This window comes from Crocuta crocuta, unplaced genomic scaffold (assembly GCF_008692635.1).
Source record: "Crocuta crocuta isolate KB4526 unplaced genomic scaffold, BGI_CrCroc_1.0 scaffold234, whole genome shotgun sequence".
Classification (NCBI taxonomy): Eukaryota; Metazoa; Chordata; class Mammalia; order Carnivora; family Hyaenidae; genus Crocuta; species Crocuta crocuta.
This window is the reverse complement of record NW_027529647.1, coordinates 1,456,985-1,479,473: the sequence shown is the minus strand read 5'-3', so window position 1 is coordinate 1,479,473 and position 22,489 is coordinate 1,456,985. Positions and strand designations below refer to the sequence as shown.

Here is a 22,489-nt window from a genome sequence, read left to right as displayed (position 1 = left end):
TTATAATCTTGAGCCATAAAATAAGGGCAAAGCTTCTGAGCTAATTCCAGCTCCCTGTTGCATGCCAGAGCTCCGAGGACAGAGGGTCTGGCCACACTGGTAGTCCTGACCTCTGGGACATGGGTCACAGTCTACACCCACTACAGGGCAGAGCCATGGATGCTTGGACACTGCTCACCGGGGGCTGCGGGGGCTGCACTGGTGGCTTTGGCTCCCTAAACAAGCATGTGCCCCTCTTCAGCTGCTAGGGCACTGCCACCTGGGACCCAGGGGACCACTCAGGAATTAAATCAGACATCAGTGAAACTATAAAACTGTCACACTGCTGTTAGCCACAAAACGTCCCCATCATATGTGAACAAAGGTGAAGTGGGCACATACAGTTTATGCACTAGGTGGCTCCGCAGGTCCTGAGTGACATGTTCGTGCCAACTTTTCCGAACGCCGGTGCTGGAAGGAGGCGCCGCTGTGGGTATAGTGCTGAGGGTCCCGATGTTCGCAGAGCTTGAGCCATCGTTCATCAGTGGGCTGGGAGAAGAACAAGACACTCAGGCCACCTACCCCAGTGACACAGATGTGCCTCATTTAAATGAGGTTTTTCAGGGGCGCCTGGGTGGCTCAGTCGTTAAGCGGCCGACTTCGGCTCAGGTCATGATCTCACAGTTCGTGGGTTCGAGCCCCGCATCAGACTCTGTGCTGACAGCTCAGAGCCTGGGGCCTGCTTCGGATTCTGTGTTTCCCTCTCTCTCTGCTCCTCTCCCGCTCACACTCTGTCTGTCTCTCAAAAATAAATAAACATTAAAATAAATAAATAAAAATAAATGAGGTTTTTCAACCACATGTGACTTTTAGCACGCCCCCCTCCCCCAATTTAACCTATCTTCACCGTCACATTTAGAAAGAATCACAATTTTGTGATTCTCACCCCAGTTTTGTGTGCGATTGTTGTTCAGATAGGAGCCAACTGAAAACGGGGGTCTTACTTTGTGGCCCCAAGGGAAGCTGGAAGAGCTGATTCTGAAATCAAGTTTGGTGGCTGCTGATCTGTTGTTATTCCTCCTGCTGGAATGTTCATTGGGTTATTTCCTTTAAAGACAGAAAGAAATAAACCAACTCATAAATTATAATCCACCCTTCACAGTTCTGGTAACACAGACAAGTCACCATATAAATAAATAAGTGATTCTTCTGAGTTGTAACAATAGCCATTACGGTAGGAACTCTGGAAGTTGTTTTTCCGACAATGGTAATCAACCTGAACAAATTCTGCTGCAGTCTCCTCCTCACTGCTCTTTAAGTAACCCAGATCAGGCAACTCTGTGGAGGCCGGCGGGTGCCCTAAGTGTGCTCTCTGGATGTGACACAAATTACCAGGGATCCCTTCTGAGTTTCAGACTTCTACACTGGTGTCATTAACATCATGCCCTGAACAACTAAACTGACCTGTCACACAGATTCATATGAACTTTTCTTTTCCTATCAGAAAATAAAACCATAGAAATAATGTGCAAGTGAAAACATCTGTGTACAGTATTCCCGTTAAAGAAAGAAAAAGTTGACACAGAGAGAGGTTACGGGTTTTGTCCCAAATTATGTCCCCAAACAGGAGTGGAGTCACTTTAGAACTCAGGTCTGAGGGTTCCAACCCAGTCTCCTGGCCAGGAGAAGTTAGTGTGCATTAGGGCAGCTTCCCCCCCCCCCCAAAAAAAAACAATAAATGAGATGTTTCTAATCATCATTCTTAGAGTTAAAAGACTTACTCTATTAGGAAGACAACAAAACTAGCACAGCCATCTTGACCTGGCTGACCTGCTTGGCTTAAGCCTGGCTTTAAGAGCACTACGTCAATTTACAGAGAAATAAATGCTAAGAAAACAGCATGCAGAGATGGCAAAAATTGTGGAGCTACCTGGCCAATGAGCTGACATGACACCAGGAAACATTGTTATGGGGAGAAAGGCCGGGTCAGGACGCGGTGGGAGACACTCGTGTGCCAACCTGCCCACGTCTGGGCCAGTCACCTCCAGCTGCGGGGGAGGACTGGCAGACCACCTACAGGCTGTCTGTCAGGAGAGCACTCTAACTGGTGGGACTCTGCATTCTGAGCCATCCGAAATGCCCTTCGTGAAAACTGTCCCGCCAGGAGCGGCACAGCCATCAAATGCTGGGTCCCATGCAAATGCTTTTCTCACAAGCCTGTACATCTTCCTTGCACTGATACTTAAGCCTTTTCCCGGGAAGTCTTCTATTTCAAGGATTTAAAAGATACCACCACCATCATTTATATGTATATTAATTTGAATTTAAAGTAAAAACAGTAAGTGAAAATGGCCACGGGTTGTTTTGGACAAGCGCGTTCCTGAGAGCTCCTTCACCTACCCAGGGGGTTGAGAGTCCTCATCTGCTGGTGACTTTGAGGCTGTGCTGGTTGCTGGCCGGGACCCTGAGGCTGCAGCTGCGTCTGGGGCTGGTTCAGGTAGGGGAGTCCGAGGGCAGCGTACGCGCGCTGCATGGAGCTGGGGTCTATGGGATTTGGGTTACTCAGCGAAGAGGCATTCTGCTGGCCTGTGCCAACAGAACCAATCGTGTTCTGAATCCCGCTAGCTGGAGACCCCAGGATGGCTAGAACAACAAACAGACACACAAACGAGAAAGGTAAGTAAAAGGGAGAAGCTCACAAATGACTGAAAAACTACCGGAAAGCAAGTAAAATTTTTTCATAAGACTACTGACGTGCGTCACGAGGCAACAGAACATGGCTCCTGAGGAAGGAGCTGTGCAGAGAAAGGGGCCCCGGTCTAGTCACCTATTCTGCACAGCAGTAGTTGAGGACCAAAAAGATGAAGAAAGGTCAAGGTTCTGTGTCAGAAAGCAAGAGCTCACAGAATCAGAGCTCACTTAATGACAATCACATATGAAATCTAGAGGCTCAGAAGTCCGTGCCAGGGGGAGTAGCAAACACGCTGTCAACAAGAGAGAGTGTTCTGACTGGGGTGGGGGTGGGGGTGGAGGGTCGTCTGCCATCATGGGGATGAACTAAGGGGCCCCCCTGAGGCTGCCACTCTCCCTGGGGTCCTTCACTGCTCACCTGCACAGGTACAGAGGATTAAAGAAGGAGCAGGGTGATACCTAGTTGGTCAGTTTTGCTACTCGTTAATAAATCTGTGACAAAATCTTTCTAATGACAAAATCACAATTCCTCAAAACCTACGTGTACAGTGGCATTAACACCACACCTCCTTCCTACGGCTTCCTCTCCAGCAAGGCCCCATACTGAGTGGTCTGGCTACCTAAAGCTGCTCCAGAAATACGGTACTCAACTGACTGATTTAGCTAAAATTAACGGGTGGAACGAGGCTGGGTGGATTTGCATTTATCTAGGCGTCACCACTGAGGACAGTGCAGCCTCACGTGGCCATCGTCAGCTTCCACCACTTGGCCTGTGGATGGCAGGGCAGCCCCTCCAGGTACCCCATGTACCGGGCCAATCCCCAAAGGCCAAAGGCAAATCTGTGGCAACATAAAGAACCCTATTCCCAAGGGAATGATCCCAAATCTGCATCTCTGTGACCCCTCTGAGTTCAATTCACCCCTGTCCGTCCACCCAAATCTTCGTATTTGGTGAGCACTTGCCATAAGGCAGAAGTTTTATGTGCTCCTATCAATTCTTATTCTTAAGAGTTCCCTTCTTTCCAACTCCCAACTTTGGTCATATTATAAATAGTAGCTTATAAAATTGATATTAAAACATGATTTTTGATACATTAAGCAATTTCACAAAGATTTCCTTTCATATTCAGACCATTATGTGTAACAATAATCCTCTCACATTCAACCATCAATGCAACTACAACATAAACAACTCAAATACTTATCAGAGTATTTTAATTAAACCTAAATGTGTAAGAAAAAAAGATCTTGGTAATTACATATTCCATACTATTAACTTTTCTAATAAGGATATTCAGATCCCAAACTCATTAACACTCATTAGACACAATTACACACACTAAGCACCTCATTATTATAAATGAAAAGCAATTCCCAAGGTACACTTTATGACAAGTGTGTAGCTTAACTCATGTATGATTTCTCTAGAAGTATTTTCTCTAATAGTTAATACTCCCCCAAACTTTCAACATGTGCCCACCATATTCCTAAAATTGACATGCCAAATCTGAAAGAACTCTGATGTTAGAAGGAAAGTAATAATGGTAGGATGATGTCTTGTTTTCTCTCCTAGTGGCATAAGAACAGACCCAGACTGAACTGCGGAGAGTAGTTTAAAGAAAGATGCAATCCATGCAGCCTTTCGTTTCAGGGTGAAAAACTAGCGACTTCTTCCTTCTCTATTTCACTCTCATCCACCAAGCCCCAAATGCCATCCCTTCCATCGCAACACCCCTGCCCCCCAACTCCCTACACTTAGGGGAAACGCCACTCTCTAAGCAAAGGCCACTTATGGGGAAGCCAGAGCCTCCCATGGAAGCTGCTGACATGGTCACTGTGCTTTGTATTTGTGTTAAAAGCATTTATTTTGTATGTGTACATATTATTGTATTTTTTTTTTTAAATTGAAACAAGTAAGCATTTGGTACTTGACAAACCTAACGATCCAGAGGCATGGAAAAGAAAGCATAAGTAAGTAAAAAAGGTGTCCGACATTTAAGCACAGTCCAGTGAGTCCAAATGCTGTTCGGGGGCGACAAAAATGTCTCAGGGTAACGAATGCATACATTTACTAGAGGAGACATGGCTGGCTGAAAGAGGCGTCATCAGGTAAAAGTGACCATAAAACCCCATGCTGTGAGCTCAGGGCACCGCCACCCCTGCCAGACGTTCTCCTCATCTGTCGGGCAGCAGAAAGCCTTCCTGGAATTCGCACAACGCCTACTGGGTCTCTGCTTCTTTGTGGGCACTCGCTCACTGCAGATTGTGTGTGCGGACTGCGTGGGGCGCTCTGCTAGGCTCCAGGGCGCGAGCACCAAGTGTGCACTCGAAGAGAGATAGTGGATTAACCTAGTAATCCCCTGAGGAATGGGAAACGGCAGCTCTGGACCCTGGAACGTGGAACCACACACATCTCACCGTCCCTGTCTGTTCCCTGGAGGCAGCACGCTCACATCTGCATGCCGGTGCGGTGGCACCCTTTACTTTAGCTCAGCCCTGGAAAGGCCCTGGCAGAGTTGGGAGTTCAGGGCACGGTGGCAGGGTGGCAGAGTGACGGCCGTCCAAGGGCCCGACAAGCACCGCGGGCCTTGGGACCGAGCCAAAGTAAGGAGCGCTAACAGCAGCAACACCTCACCTATCTGGCATGATGGAGATCGAGGCCTTCTACATCCATCATTTCACATTTTATTGACGGTACCCTCTTTAAATGTCACAACTTTGTGCTCTTTTCCCCATTTTTACATCTTCCTTCCTTTCTCAGAGCTCAGTGCTGTATTTCATACACGATCTGCCACCTCACACGATGTCTCAGCACCTGAGTGTGGCTCTCCTGCCCGCAGCACGTCTTCAAAACCCCGCCACCCCTCCTAACTCGGGAGCCTGCGCCTGAGGAAGTAAACGGCCACGTTCCACAGTGGGCTCTTCTCAGGGCCCGCCTGCCACGTTCCCAGGCAGTCCTTCTCCGGAGGGAACAGTTTCAGTGACAGGTCCTGTACGGCGTACGCTGTCCTGGGTCATTCCCAGCAAAACCGGACTCAATTTGGAAATCCCGTGGAAACGGACACAAATCAAACTCCAAGGCTTTGTCGGCGTGGTGGGAGACGCACCACAAAGCAGGCAAAGCAGCTACTGCCTAGTCACTGCTTAGATTCCTACTGAAAACGTCGTGCCAGAATTTACCCAGACCTGCAGCTGTCTCTGCAGCGGTTCCGAGGCCACAGTGCCTCCCAGGTGTCGTGTGCACAGGGCCGGCCTTCCTCTCCAGCAGCTTCCTCTTACACTTATTTTTAAAAGTAATCTCCACACTCAATGTGAGGCTCGAAGACACAACCCCGAGATCACAAGTCACATGTTCTACACACTGAGCCGGCCAGGCGCCCCTGACATCATCCCGTGGACGGTGCCGGGCAGGACAACACAACAGCGGAGCCCCAGGGCCAGACCTCTGGCACCGCCACACCAGGCAACAACACAAGCCTTTGCAACACGCTTTCTTCAGAAGCCAAATGACTCAGAAGGGGGGCAGCACTGTGTTCAAAAGAGCAAGGAAGAAACGACTCTGATGAAGTACATCACCAGATCGCTGGGGACTTAAATTTGCCTACCAGGGGCCGGCAAACCCACTGCGCTCTCCCTATAGCCACCCCAGTCCCGCCGCACCCCCCTGCTCTCCAGCCCAACCAAGGTCAAAAGAGGTATCTGGGAATCTTGAAAGAGCTCTCAGGTGAAACAAGGGCCTGTTCAACAAACACTTACTGAGCACCCGAGTGGGCTGCTCCATGAGGAGAAGTTTTAAGGAGGCAGATCTGGACTCTATCACAAAGGAAGGCATTTCACAATCAGAAGTGCTTCAAATGGGAACAGTCAGACCAAGTAGTGAGTGTCAAGCCAGTGAAGGTATTCAAGAAACAGGCCAGAGGAATGCAGACTTAGACACTCTCAACCCTCACACTGCGGCTCAGCCTGCATCTACGGCAGCTGTGGGCAGGGAGTGGGTTTGGTTTGGCTCTGAGGCTGGTCCTGCAGCATCTATTCTGACCGTCCTTGTGGGATTCTGAGTGGGGAAACCCATGATTTCCCCAGAAAAAGACTCGAAACATCTCCAGAGCTCCAGGACAGACACCCAGCCCTCAGAGGCATGCAGGGCAGCACATCTCAGCCGTCAACGTGAATACTAATCACCTAGGAACTTGTTAACATGCAGATTCTAACAAAGGAGGTGTGGGATGGCCCAAGTTTCCGCATTTCTAACCAGCAAGCCCGGAGTGCAGCCTGGTCGGACCGTGCTGTGTGGGGAGCAGGAACCTCGACATGAGGCAACAGGAGTTTAAACAGGGAATTCAGTCATGTGTCCACACAGCCCCAGTCTTCCGTGCAACCTGTGCACTGGAATTAACTGGAAGTCAGTGCCAGGACTGACCTTGGATACATACCTGGAAAACTTCTAATTATTCAATAAAATCTGATTATTTCTACAAGGGAGGGATAGCTCAAGATCAGAGATGACAGAATCTCTAGAAAACAGCTTAGAAAAATCAAAACAAAATCTCAACAGAGGCCAAAGAGGCAACCAATGGTCTGCGGGAGCTCCACAGAGGATGCCGGTAGGTCCCATCCACAGAGACGTCGATGAAGAACGGGGCAGTGTGCTGCACAAGCGTCTGTGGGAAACCTGCCCGGAAAGCACGGCCGTGGCAGGCGCGGCTGGGTCTCAGGCAGCGTCTGAGAGCCTTGACGTCTTGCCACAAACGTCCCCTCCCTGAATCACCTGGCGTGTGCAGGAAGCTCGGAGTTCACGCTGGTTGTGCTGATGCGATCTACGCGGTCTAGAATGTCCTCCCCGTTACTTTGTGGACACTGGGCTCCATCAATCCGCTCTTTCCAGCAACGCTGACCCTCCCCTCAAGGACTTCCAATACCTCCGACCGGGCTCCACCTCATTCCTTCCTGGGTGTGACTGTCATGTCACTTTAGCGGATATATTCTGACTCTGGACCCTGACTTTAAGCCGTCAGAGGGTCGGATCCAAATTTCCTCTCTACTGCTCGATGCTGGTGTTCATGCACCATGAGCACAATTTGTTTTAGGAGAGGTGAAACAGCAAACATCTGCAGAAAACATTGCTGGAAATCTCTCACCACATCAGCTCTTCTGCCCTCAGAAAACCACAGTGCTAGAGGGAGCCGAGAGAATACACTCAGGGCTGAAACCTAATGTGAAGCACGTAAAACTTTCTTAAATAAGTGCTTTCATTTCTTTTACAAAAAAATTAACCAGAACCTTGCATAACGTTGATCTAAATATTCCCGGTGACTTTATGCTATAAAATCACCCTGGTGACACCTCACGTTATGACTGGTAGAAACGCTGTGGTTGACCACTTCAGAGCACTCGCTGGATCAATTGTCACAACATTCAGGCAGTTATAAGGATGCTGAAAAAAACCCACATACGTTTTTCTGTCTCTTTTTTAAACAAAAACCACATAAGTGTTTCTTAAAAAGAGAAATCACAAAAGTTTAACATTGTCATGGCAACACATACTAAAAACAAAAAGTCCCAGAAAAGCCACACCCCCAAATTAGAAATTCATAATGAAGTCCTCCTTATTATTCATGGAATAAATATTTCAGCACTTGAGCTTATTAGTGAAACGTGTCCTAAAACACCAGAAAATGTAACCACCACTATATACTAGTTAAAAAAAATAGTTTTACACTAACTTTGAGGAATAAGTATTATTATTATTATTATTCCAGTAGAGCTATTACCCCAAATGCACAGTTCTGAAAGCCCCAGATTCTGGGAACTTCACTTCATGAAGGAGAGATCCTGGAAAACTGGGTGTGAATTCACACTGTGATCAAAGACAAATTTAACTGTTTTAGGAAAGTGCCTTTTAAAGGAAGCTAAGCACGAGTCCTTCTTCAGGGAGGGAAGACGACAGGCCACAAGTGAAGCCCGTCCCGCTCCAGGAATGCCCTCTTGGGGGTGGAGGGCGCGGGCCTCCCCATGCGGCACCCACAGCTCCCTTAGGAACGAAGTGCTTTCCAGCAACCCTGTGCCCCAAGGAATGACCAGAGAGACAGCAGCACAGGCTGCACAGGCAGCAGCAGGGCCTCGAGGAAGATGATCAAGAAGAATGAGAGCGACGGACATGCAACCACAAACAAGATGGCACGGAAGAGATGGAGGAAGATGGGCAAGACTGTGTGGTGCCGGAGGTCCAGGGAGCAGCTCCCACCAAAGGGGCAACATGACACTGGAGGGCATGTCCTAGCTGTCCAAACTGAGGGACACACCCAAAGACCACAGTGTTACCTCTGAAATGACAGGGGAAGGACTTAAAATCGGGAAGAGATGCTCATCGTTTCAGAGCCCTGGCGCCCTCGGGGGCCACACTCAGGCCTCCTCAGCGGGGACCACAGCTGTGCTGACCAGCTAAGGTCTACACAGAAGGCTCAAGAGACGACAAAACGATGGGAATGGTCACGACGCGGCCAGTCCTGGGGCAGAGACTCAATCTGTGCTGAATAAACTATTACACAAACAGGTCTGGGAATTGCCTCTGCGCAGAGGAGGGAAAACCTCCCAAGTGCCTCCCTGTGGCATTTTAATACTGACCCTGCCTACCTGACTCTTCTAGAACACAACCCTCTCAACACTCACTTTAGGACAAGGTGCTTCCAATTCCAAAGTAAGCATGCCCCCTATTTCCCCACCCCCTGGAAGTCACTGCCCTTAATTATAGTGACATGACCTTCAAACCCTCAGAAACTGAGTGTCTGTCAAGACAAGGGAAGACTGGTCACACCTGCTCTGTGATCACAGCGACCCTCCTCTTTGTACTGCTCTGCGCTGCCCCTTCTAGTGCGATGCCAGTGCGTGCGTGTAGGGGGTGGGGACGAGATTCCCATGCGGCGTGCGTGTGCACTGTGCACACCTCAAGTCCGTCTCTCGCTAAGCTCAGCTTCCCGCTGGCGTCACTGTGCCCCTCCAGCTCCGGGTCTCTGCTCGCTGCTATACTTGGCGCTAGTGATTTCTGCCCTGCTTCCTACCTCCTCTCCCGCACTCTCTTTAGAAAGCGCTGTTCTCACCTCCGAGCTTCTCTACCCCCAATGCTCACTTACTTTGTTGGTTTCGCTTGTCACTGGCATTTTTCAAAGGGAGGCAAACAGGACAGTCATGTCGTGTGCAGTTCTTCCAATGAGAGATGATTTGTCGTGAAGATGCACAATGGGCAACTATGACCAGAAAAACAACGAGATGTTATTTTTCTATCCAGATCGTCACACTTTCAATTACAGCTAAATTATAATGCCAGATTCCATAAGAAAATGGTGACACGTGTAACCATACCACAGTACAGGCAGTCCTCAACTTACAAACAGGATGTTTTCCAAAAGTTTGTAAGTTGACTGTTGAGAATTCTAAACAAAAATTTCCCACTGAAGCAATGCCATGAATGATGGTGATTAAGATTCAGCCCACAAAACAAAACAAAAACTATCCGACTTGAAATACTGAACAATTGGAATGAAAGGTAGGACAAATAAAAATTGCGTCGTGTCACTATTGAAAATAAAATTTCTACATTGTGTTGAAGGATGACACCATCTAAATACTGTAGTTCAAGAAATACAAAAAGAGAAGCACATGAGGAGTCTGTGGAGATTCTAAAGGGGACGCTGGGCACTTTTCTAATACTTGAGAGGGTGACGGAACCTGGTGGCTACTCTCAGTCCTGATTTTCCCTCTGTACTGACCCGCCCCTGCCTCTCCATCAGGATCAGGGTTACTCTGGGGACTCACAAATGTCACAAAGGGAGAGATGAGAGGGAGTTCAGGGAGAGATTCTCCTTAAGGTTTAAGAGCACAAGTAAGAAGAGAAAGGAGGAGGATAAAGACTAAAGAAAGTACAGTTGTTAGTAAGGAGCACTTTCCTCTGCAGACTCGAGGCGTCTGCCATAGAAGAGGGGGAAGGGAGCACAGGATGTGCCTGAATCACCCCCTTCTCCAGGAGAAGGGAGGAGGTGGCAGGGATGATACGATGCACACGGTTTCCCATGTCCCGGATTGTCACCCAGGACAACTTCGCTGGTATCCTGATCAGCCTCAAGAAGAAAGGGCGGAGGAGCGAGGCAGGGGGCCCCGCAGTCGGAGCACGTGAAAGAGCTGCAAGACCGATGCCCAAGGTGCAGGGAAGGGTGTGTGTGCACATGCCCCAAGAAAACCGTGAGCTAGACACTTAGGATGAAGACAGTGATCAAGAAGTGACAAATGTCTTCCGTGATAGAGGAATGAGAAAGAGAACACAGGCAGGGCGCAGCCTGGCCCAGTAAAAGCGCACAGAATATCACGGAACCAGACCGCCATGTTCCTGAGCAGGTAAGCGTCCCGGCAGCATGTGACTGGCTGCTGTGTGGACACTAGGTCGCAGAAACCTTCTTCACGAGAGCTACTGAAGGGTACCACAGACAAATCATCCTAAGCCATGCCACTCGGATTTCAGAAAATGGCACTTACCTTGACAGGCCTTCCCAGCCTGACAATGTGTCATGTGATTCAAAACATTCTTCATGGTTCGGCAATGCGGGAGAGAGCAGGCCCGAACTTCTCCGTTCGCTTGTTCGCGTCTCTGACACTTGTGAGCATGAAGCAGTAGGACCAGCTGCTGCTGTATCAGTTTGCGTTTTTCAGGGTCTGCGGTTGGGCCTGCTGTGATCGCTTGTGTGGGGACAATTCCCACTGAAGTTTGCATCTGAGACTAAAATAAAACAAATCAGTATATTTTAATAAGCTTTCAGAGGCCTAACTCACGTTCACTGTTTTTCAAGCTCATGTTGAAGCTGATGGACAATATTGGTCACAGAGAGAAGGCAGCTGGCGTGGTTCTCTTTAATTCAACATGAATTTTAAGCGAAGTCCAGGAGCACAGAAATAAACCAACTAAGAAGGCTGATTAAAGTTCACTCGTGGGGCACCTGGAGGGGGTTCATTCGGTTAAGCGGCTGACTCTTGATTTCAGCTCTGGTCATGATCTCACAATCTGGGAAAGTGAATCCCTTATCTGGCTCTGCTGACAACACGGAGCCTGCTTGGGATTCGTTCTCCCCATTTTTCTCTGCTCCTCCCCTGCTTGCATGTGTGTGTTCTCTTTCTCTCTTAAAATATGTAAATAACAAATGAAGACATAAAAATAAAAATAAGGTTCACTCATGTGTGAGCATCTCAGAGCAAGAAAACGACACCTATTCTTTAACTGTAGTAACCAAAGCCCACCTTATTCTACGACATGCACAAGTGCGGGGCAAACTGTGGACTATCTTAGCTCGAACCACGGGAAACTGCGGTTTTCATAGGTCCAAGTGGCCCAATGCTGGCAATTTCACATGGTTCAACCTAATTAAAGAGACTGTCAAGGCCTGACCAGTCACAACCCAATGCAAATATCCAATGCACCAAAAGCCCAGGGTGACAGTGTGGATTTCATTATCTTGTGACCAGAAGTATCGTGGGTGCTCTCCCTCATTACCTCTCTTCAAAGAACAATAGGACACTTAACTTGGGACTCTACCCTCCCCTCCCTTCCCCTCTATACTCCCCTGAGTGTTAATGCTCAAGAAATGCTTTGCCTTCTATTAAAATTTCAACTGACAATCTTCCTGACAATTGTTTCAAAAAGTGTTTGATGATCTAAGGTACAGAAACAGAGTTTAATTGCTTTCATCCTTTCAAAATAACAAGCCAGGCCAACCAAGCCTCTTGACTGCAAAGCAAATGGAAAAGGTGGCCCATGAAACCTTTTTACTCTTTGCAGACAGCTGGCGGCTGGCACCCTTCAGACAAACTCCCCATGACACTCATGAAGCAAGAGGAACAGGAGACGTCTAATATGCAAAACAGAGTCTACAGTACAGGGGCCACTCATCTTCTCTGGTGCTCGGACCCCAAAGCACTCCCAGCTCCATCTCCCAACACCCCTTGCCTCCCCCAAACTACACCACCTATCAGACTTTTCAAATTAAGAGTCAAAACTATCTATTTGTTGGGGCAACTGGGTGGCTGAGTTGTGTGTGACTCTTGATTTCAGCTCAGGTCGGGATCTCACAGTTTATGGGATCAGTTCCACGTAGGGCTCTGTCTGCAAAGACAGCACAGAGTCCGCTTGGGATCCTCTCCCTTTCTCTCTGTCTCTCGCCCACTTGCGCGTGTGCTCTCTCTCTCAAAATAAGCACATAAACATTTAAAAAAAAAGCTACTTGCAATTAAGAGAAAACACTATACAAATATTTTTTTTAATGAATCAAAGCTCATTTTAAAAAACTTCTAGGGCTTTCTGTTTTGGTTTTATTTTCATGAGAACTCAGAAAATAAGTACACAGAAAAGCTGTAAGACTTCCTCAGAAGCACAACTCCTGGAAGCCTAACTATGATCTAAAGGAAAAGTAAAGTCCTAGTTGAGAGGCAGAGCATCCTGACTGGAGAAGCATTTAACTCGTAAGAGAAAAGAACTTCTCTTCCTTATGTTTATTTTTTCCTGGTTATAAAAGTATTAGTATTATATGCCTGCTGCAGAAAATCTGAAAAGCAACAGAGCTATGAAGGAAATAATTAACACTTGAAATCCCAATATCCAGGAGCCTACTACTTAAGTGTTGATAGGTTTTTCTTCTTCCAGTCTTTTCGTCTATGTACATGCATATGTATGAACCATAATCAATATTCTTGTATCTCATTCCCTCTCTCTCTCTCTCTCTCTCTCACTCTCTCTCTCTCTCTCTCTCTCTCTCTCTCTCACACACACACACACACACACACACACACACAGGTGCTTACTCCAGGCTCTGCCCCATATTGTTAAGTTGTTTCATACAATACGACGGCATGATTTGTAATGCGCATATGGCTATACAGTCATTTATCCATTCTTCCACTGCTCAACCTAATCCACACCCCCACCCCCTTTTCTTGCAACTTAAACACAGCTTTAATAAGCAGCCTCTGACTATGCCCCCAGCAACTGTCAGTATCGATGTTAAAACTCTCCTCCTTGATCAGCTTATTCCCACAGATAGATAAGCCCAACCAGAAATCAACAGGGATGAAGAAATGCAAAAGGATCCTTGTTTAGGTCTTGCTCTTATGCATTTATTACAAAAATTTCAAATATACAGAGAAGGAGAGAGGAAAGGATACCATTATACACCTAACGAAAGGAACAATGCTTTAATAACCGCTAATACTGAGTCCATCTGCAAATTTCCCCAGTTGTCCAAAAAACATCTTTTAGAGTTGGTCTGCACAAATCAGGACCCAAATAAGGCCCAGGCCCCACATTTGGTGCTTGTTTTTAAGGTTGTTCGTCTACTGCCTCCTTCATTTTTTCATGATGCTGACTTCTTGAAGAGACCACGCCAGTTATCCTGCTACTTCTTAAAATGCGGGGGCTCCTGCATGGCTCAGTCAGTGAAGCATCTGACTCTTGGTTTCAGCTCGGGTCATGATCTCACAGTTTGTGAGAATGAACCCTACAGTGAACTTCACACTGATGGTGTGGAGCCTGCTTGGAAATCCCCCCTCTCAAAATAATAAATAAACTTAAAACAAAAACAAAAACAAAAACAAACCACGATATACTGACATGTGATGTTCAACAGCTTTAGGAAAAAAATAAAAAATACAGAAATGCTATGTTCAAAAATACAAATCATGTAAAAGTCAGGTGAAACTCCTAACCTTATAGTTAAATTATAAACAGACTGCTTTTGGGGTGCCTGGGTGGCTCAGTCAGTTAAGCATCTGACCTGGGCTCAGGTCATGATCTTAGTTTGTGGGGTCAATCCTCACGTGGGGCTCTGTGCTGACAGCTCGGAGCCTGGAGCCTGTTTCATATTGTCTCCCTCTCTCTCTGCCCCTCCCCCACTCCGCTCTCTGTCTCTCTCAAAAACAGATAAACATTAAAAATTAACAAATATCCTGCTTTCAAGGTTACTAAAAATTAACACACTGTGCCTCATTTGCGATGTTCTTAATCATCTTTTGTACTACACTGACCATGTTTTGAAAGCTCAACATGTTAAAAGAGCATGGATGGACAGTATAAGGTACACATGTGTCAGCAGACGCTTAATGAGCCTACACATTATAGACATGTGTCCCAGACAAAACAGAAGACCTGTCTCAGGTGCCTGTGTTGGCCCTCCCGATGACCTTGTATACCTGTGCAGGGCTAGGCCAGTTACCAGGGTGCACACAAACACGGGGCACATTTCAGCGCCCCCATTCACAGACCGCTGCCTGAGATGACCAAGGAGCTACACAAGCAGCAAGCCTCCTGAAATCTGTCGGAAACCCCCCCAGGGGCTACCGACTTCTCTGCAAGGTCGGAAATGACGGAAAAGCACTCAGACCGAGAACGTCCCTTTAAACAAAAACCATGCTGTGTTGTAAATGTGCCCAAAAGAAACGTATACATTTTATGTACTTCTGTGTCTGCAACAGCCAAGAAAATTGTAAAAAGCAGTAAAAATAAAGGGGGGGGGGGCTTATTTTGCCAGATCTCAAAGCTACAAAAGACACATACATGTACACATGATCATCAGGTGTTGTCTCAAACTGGACAGTGATGGCAGCAACCTATGATCCCTGCGTCACCCTAAATATAAAGGGTGGATTAAAGAGAACACAGATTAAAGGTAATTAAAGTACTAGAAAAAATAAAGAATGGTAAGAAAAACTGAACACAAAGAGTACAGTTTAAGAAGTGAAAAAACTGAGGGAAAAAATGGTTGTTTTTGAGAAGTAGAAATAGAGTCAAAAGACAGGACCATTTCCAGGGCTCCTGGGTGGCTTCAGTGGGTTAAGCGGCCAACTTCAGCTCAGGTCATGATCTCGTGGGTCTGTGGGTTCGAGCCCCGCATTGGGCTATGACCTGACAGCTCAGAGCCTGCAGCCTGCTTCCCATTCTGTATCTCCCTCTCTCTCTGCCCTTCCCCTGCTTGTTCTCTCTCTCTCTCAAAAAATAATAAACATTAGGGGCGCTGGGCTGGCTCAGTTGGTTTGGCATCTGACTTCAGCTCAGGTCAAGATCTCACAGTTCATGGTTTTAAGCCCTGTTTTGGGCTCTGTGCTGACAGCTCAGAGCCTGGAGCTGCTTTGGATTCTGGGTCTTCCTCTCATGCTCCCTGCTCATGCTCTCTCTCTCTCAAAAATAAAATAAAAACATTAAAAACATTTAAAAAACACATTACACAATTTTTTAAAATGTATTTAAAAAAAAGGACCATTCCCAAAACTCATGACATGTTGTCAAACTGTTTTCTGGAAAGGTTGTGGCATTTATTATCCTAGAAAGAGCTCTTAAGAGGAAAAAACTTGAACCCAAGACCTAACAGTGAGCACTAAAACCACAGAACTCTTGGAGAAGTGGTAGGAGTAAATCTTCATGACCTTGGATTAGGCAGTGAGTTCTTAGATATGTCACCAAAAGCATGAACAACAGCCAACAACAAAAATACACTGAATGTAGGGGCGCCTGGGTGGCTTAGTCGGTTAAGCGTCCGACTTTCGCTTGGGTCATGATCTCGCGGTTCGTGGGTTCGAGCCCCGCGTCGGGCTCTGTGCTGACTGCCAGCTCAGAGCCTGGAGCCTGTTTCAGTCTGTGACTCCCTCTCTCTCTGACCCTCCCCTGCTCATGCTGTCTCTATCTCTCTCCTAGAAATAAATAAAACATTAAAAAAAAAAAATACACTGAATGTCATTAAAGTTAAAAATGGTTCTGCTTCAGAGACCACCACTGAGAAAGTCTAAGGACAGCCTAAAGAATGGGAGAAAATATATGCAACTCATAAACGTGATGGGGACTTGTATCTAAAACACGCCAAGAACTCTCCCAACTCCATGATAAAAAGCCAACCTAATTTAAAAATGGGCAAAGGACCTGAATATTTCTCTAAAGAAGATACACAAATGATCAATAAACACACAAAAATATGCTCAACACCATCAGTCATCAGCACCCTTAGCCACCAGGGAAACAGAAATCAGACCCACAACGAAACACCACTTCACACCCCAAGCAGGCTGGCTACAACCAATGACTACGCAGACAGACAGCACACGCGTTGGGGAGCCTGTGGAAAACTGCACCACAGGTGGGAACATCGAGTGAGTCACCGAGGACGAGAGTCTGGCAACTCCTCGGAAGGTTACCCTAGGGTCACAGCGAGACCCAGCAATTCCCGCCCCCCCTCCCCCGTAAGTATCTACCCAAGAGAACCGAGAACTACAATCACACAAAAATGTGCACACAAATGTGTGTAGCAGCTTTATTCCTAGTAGCCAAAAAACAGAAACAACTCAAATGCCCATTAACTGATGAATGGAAAAACAAAACGTGACATATCCAAAATGGAGTATTATTCAACCGTCAAAAGGAAGTACTAACATGTGCTACAATATGAACTCTGAAAACATGATGCTCTGTGAAACAGCCAGTCACAAAAGAGCACACACTGTATAATTCCATTTCTTTGAAATGTCCAGAACAGGTAACTCTACAGGGGCAGGAAATACATTACAGGTTGCTTCCGGCTGGAAGTTCACAGAAAATGAGGAGTAAGTGCAAATGGTACAGAGTCTCTTTTCAGAGTGATAGAACTGTTTCAAAATTAATTGTGGTGATGGTTACACAATGCACTGAACACCACCGAACTACACACTGTCAAGGCAGGAACTGTATGGTGTGAGTATCTCATTAAAATGGTTTTTAGAAAAGCTCTCTCTCACCATCAAAAAAAAGATAAAAAGGTATTTTTTACCTACCAATCTGACCAAAATAAAAATATAACTGGTATTGATTAAGGTATACAGAAAAAGCAATTCTCACGTACTTTGGAGATAATGCAATTGAGTGCTAACTCTGGAAAGCGACCTGTGTCCAAAAGAAAAGTTGCACTATTTTGATCCAGTAGTTGCCCTTCTAGTAACTTACTATCAGGGAGGTACGAAACTGGGCTAGTGCGCTCACATGTCTGCACAAAGACAAGGCTCACACCTTGATTAAATCACTGAGAGTCGACACTTCTAAGTCCTGGAGGTAGACTAGTTACATTATGGCTGTAGACCTACTGAAATAATATGCAGCCATGAAAAGTAAGGCAGACCTTAAGTGACCCCAGCCAAACCCAGCCCAAATCCTTGACGCCCCCCCACCAAAGATTGTGAGATATAATGAAATGACTGTTATATAAGGACAATAAAAATGTAGGCCTTTATGCTTTTACAAAAAGCTGTCTATATAACATATTAAACTAAAAAAGGAAGTTCTAAAATAAAGACATAAAATCATTGTTTTTTCTTATTTACTTTTTGTTTGTACTTGTTCTTTAAAAAACCTTGTTACAGGGGCACCTGGATGGCTCAGTTGGTTAAGCATTCAACTCTTGATTTGGGCTCAGGCCATGATCTCATGGTTTGAATTTGAGTCCCACCATCTACAGTACCTGTGCAGAGCCTGCTTGGGATTCTCTCCCTCTCTCTCTCTGCCACTCAACTTAAAAACCTTGTTACGATTATTACGTGGGGGTTATCCATGCACAGCGGTGGGATCATTTTGTAATTATGTACTGTCTGAATGTTTTACAAGTGTCTTTTTTTTTTTTTTTTAAAGACAATCTCCAATTGGTTTTCTGGCTTTTAAGTTTATTTATTTATTTTGAGAGAGGGGTCGGGGAGAGGGAGAGCGCATACATGCACACAGAGCAAAGAGAGAGGGAGAGAGAGAATTCCATGCAGGCTCCGAGACGTCACACAGAGCTTGCTGCAGGGTTCAAACTCATGAACTGTGAGATCATGTCCTGGGCTGAAATCAAGAGTTGGATGCTCAACCGACAGAGTCACTTATGTGCCCTGCGTCTACCATTTTAATAACCAGGAAACATTCTACATTGGAGAAAAAAGAAATCAAAGGATCAGTAGAAAACACTGAAGAATTAATATGATAATTAAAACTGTAAAGGTCCCAGAAGACGATTAAGATATTTTGTAATGCAAAGGTGGTAAAGGCCTTTGTCAAAAGAAAATATAAAGTACTGCTTCCTAACTAATCCCCAGCAAAACCTCTTCAAACACAAATCCCCATTCCTCCCTCCCAAAGACTATGATTCACAAAGCTGATGTGGAGTCAGAAGCTTCTCTATTTGTTAAAATCCCACAGGGGGTGCTTCATCGTTTTAGGCTTTATACTTTTTCCAGATTTTCCAAAATGAACGTGCATGTACTTTTACACGGAGAAGAAAACAAAACATTTAAAAGACAAAAACCGCACAGTGAGTCTGATGCAGTGGTGGACCAGTCCATAAAGGGACAGTGCCAGAGGCAGACTACAGAAGAATTTACAATTTCTCCATGACCAAAACCGCTAGGAACAAATGCAAAGGCAATCAACAAACTAGGAAAAAATATTTGAAACACACAAGACAAAGCAAATAACCATGCAAGTCTTATGCTTTGTCTTCCCCTTGGCCGGTCTTTATTTCTGAAGTTCTCTGTGCCAGGCTCTTCGTTCAGGGCCCGACAAGCAGCAGCTCATTTAATCCTCAATTCATCAAGGGAGAAACGAACTCGGGCCAACTCCAAGTGACAGGAGAAGGAACTGGGGGCCAGAGGGCGCCCCATACCCAGACGGCATGGCTGGCGGTGGTGGCACAGTGGGTGATGGAGTAGATGAGTCCCCCCTACCCCCTAACCTCTCTGCAGCTCACCTTGACAGAGGGCTAGCCACCTTGCTTTTCTGTCAAGTGTTCTAAGAGAATCTAGCAGAAAAACTGGAGAAAGACAGGAGCTAAGCCACTCAAGAAAGAAGTGCAAGTCGGGGCACCTGGGTGGCTCGGTTGGGCATCCGACTTCGGCTCAGGTCATGATCTCACAGTTCGTTGGGTTCAAGCCCCATGTCAGGCTCTGTGCTGACAGCTCAGAGCCTGGAGCCTGCTTCAGATTCTGTGTCTCCCTCTCTCTCTCTGCCCCTCCCCCACTCAAGGTCTGTTTCTCTCTGTCTCAAAAATAAATATACATTAGATCCNTAAAAAAAAAAAGTGCAAGTCTCTAAACCTAAGTATTTTAATTCTCACCAGTAATCAAAGAAATGCAAATAAAAATAATGAAACACCATTTTCTCCTATCAAAGGACAAGGTGATAACCCTCAGCCTCAAGAGAATTGTTTAATACTAGAGATGGGGCACGTGGCTTTTGCTGAAAGGCAATACAACAGCATCCATCAAAAGCCTTAAAGCACAGGCAAATGCATTTCTGGAACTTGAACGAGCTCACATGCGATTCCGCATCATGGAGGGAGCAGGTTAGCGCGCTGGAGGAGTCACAATGGTTCAACCACAGTTCTACCCTGCAGGTGAACACCGTGAGCCAGGAGTCTCCGCAGGTGAACACAAAGCACGTGGGCCCAGCAGCTACAGGGGTACAGCCTGCTCGCCCCACTCCAGGTTTTGCTAGATCTGGCCACATGCCCTGTGCATGTTATCACCTGTCACCATAACTCAGTCACCGTTCGCACCCCTGCCCATCAAACAACCTCGAAAAGCCAACCTTTTATATCTTGGTATTCCTTAATATTTAAAGGAATCTAACATGCACCTTTATTAGGATTGTTACTGTTACATAGTTTGAGTAAGCAGCACCAAACCCATTTTCCTATACACTCTGAGTCCTATCCTAAGGATACAACCACAGATGTGTATAAGGAATACGTACAATAAAATTTATCCTGGCGTTCTTCTAGAAAAAAGTTATTTTACATTAAGTGTCCGCGAATAGGCTGTAACGTCTGGAAAGACTAACGCAAACAGCACACAGCGGTAACTGACCAACACAGGATGGGGTGAAAGGGCGTCGTCTCTCTGCACAACTACTGCGCCCATGTCCACGTCAGGCTGGGATTGCCCGAGATGGCCCTTCAGGTCAGCCTGGCCCAAACCTTCCACATCTCCAGTGGGGTCGCAGACCCATGCTCCCCTGACATCCTTCCTTTGGCCCATGTGGAAACTTTACTTCTCCCCAACCTCCACTGTAAGTCAGAAAATGACACCAAAGCAAACACCAGGTGGGACACACAATTGCTCTGCAAGACTTGCTTGTTCTGATTCCCCCAGAAGGACCCTAGAACAGCTGGGTGTGCCAAGCTTTGGAGCCATAAAATAAAGAAAATGCTCATTAAATGCACACAGCTATCAACCTGGGGAGAGGTGATAATCACCTCTGAGATGATAAAGATCAACTGGCAAGAAAAAGAACACAGCTGTTCAGATAGACTGAATAATGTTTCTTGTTCTCTTCTTTTGCTTAGTGCTTACTGATTAAAAAAAATTAAGATTACCTTACAATTTAAGATTTTTATTTTTTTAAAGATTTTATTACTAAGCAATCTTCATCCAAGGTGGGGCTTGAACTTACAACCCCAAGACCAAGAGTCACACATGCTCTACCGACTAAGCCAGCCAGGTGCCCCTTCAATTTAAGATTTAAATTCCACAGGACAGTAACTTAACATGAGCAAGTTGGACAAGAATAATCTTTAAGTAATCTTCCAAATAAAAAATCTTGTGATTTTAGAACGGAAAACAAATGGTGACATCAAGAAAGAAAGCATGATGGATGAGCTGGGGGCAGGGGAGGACAAAGGCGAAGACTGACCACTGGCCATCCCCACGAACCCTCCCCCAGCCTCTAGGTCACTCCTTGGGAACTGGAGTCCATCTGCTGAGGAGGGACGAGGGTTTGCCCTCTACCGCACAAAGAAGTTCTCCAAGGAAGAAAGTCCTGGATCTATTCTGATGGCCACATTGACAGGACGACCACATCAAGGGTCTCAACAGCATCAGGCCATTCACCGAATGACCAGTTCACAAGAATTACCAATTTACCAGAAACTTTAAGAAATATTCTTCTTTTCAAATGTTTNAGGGAGTGGGGGGGAGACTCCGAAGAGAGAATCTGAAGCAGGCTCCAGGCTCCGAGCTGTCAGCACACAGCCTGATGAGGACTTGAACCCACGAGCCGCAGGATCATGACCTGAGCCGAAGTCGGACGCTTAACCGACTGGGCCACCCAGGCGCCCCAGAAATATTCTTCTTGAATATCATCAATACATATGAACACATTCTTTAGGAATACTTATTACAGTTAAGTTTTAGATAATTTAGCAAATTCTTCATGTGACATATTGGTGTCTGGTGACCCGAGCCTCGTGGCCATTTTGGTGGCCGTGGAAACGGAAGGGGCAGTCGCGGATGCGCCTGTGTGGGCTATGACTGTCCCCATCCAGGTGGAGCCTGCTCTGTGCTGAGTTCTTCAGAGGGTCACCCCACCTGCAGAAACGCCTGGTAAACCCAGTCATAAACATCTGCCATGCCGGCTGCTGACAGCGGGCGGCAGTCCTGACACCAGCGGTCAGCGGGGATGTGGCCCAGCCTCAGGCACATGGGGCCTTCCCGCTGGCCCCCCACCTTGTCACGTGAGGACACGTGGGTGGTGGAGGGCCTCTGGAGACCGGGGAGCCTGCTACCTAGAAGGTGTGACTGCAGAAAGGGCCGCTCTGATCATACTCTGGAAAGTCAAACGACCCTGAGTACTTGCAATCCCTATGCCTGTGCCTGATATCAAGGGGAAAATTTTTCTCAATTTATAATATCCTGATATTTGCCACGTGTCCTATTTTGTGCCGAGGCTATGTTTCCCAGCTGATATTTACTGCCAAAACAAAAGTTTAAATAGTAGGAAGGACTTATAGAGCTACTGTTAAGA

The 22,489-nt window shown here is 46.4% G+C and overlaps 1 protein-coding gene across 1 annotated transcript in view; it reads right to left on the bottom strand.

Annotated features, from left to right (window-relative positions):
* The window catches only part of CREBBP (CREB binding lysine acetyltransferase), a 160,734-nt gene that overhangs the window by 29,401 nt on the left and 108,844 nt on the right, over positions 1–22,489 (bottom strand). Inside the window, exons 6-10 of the mRNA XM_077762759.1 lie at positions 11,197–11,437; positions 9,801–9,914; positions 2,380–2,622; positions 984–1,086; positions 382–528 (exon numbers count right to left, since the gene is read on the bottom strand). Of these exons, the coding sequence (XP_077618885.1) occupies positions 382–528; positions 984–1,086; positions 2,380–2,622; positions 9,801–9,914; positions 11,197–11,437 (848 nt within the window). The remainder of the gene's footprint in view (positions 1–381; positions 529–983; positions 1,087–2,379; positions 2,623–9,800; positions 9,915–11,196; positions 11,438–22,489) is intronic.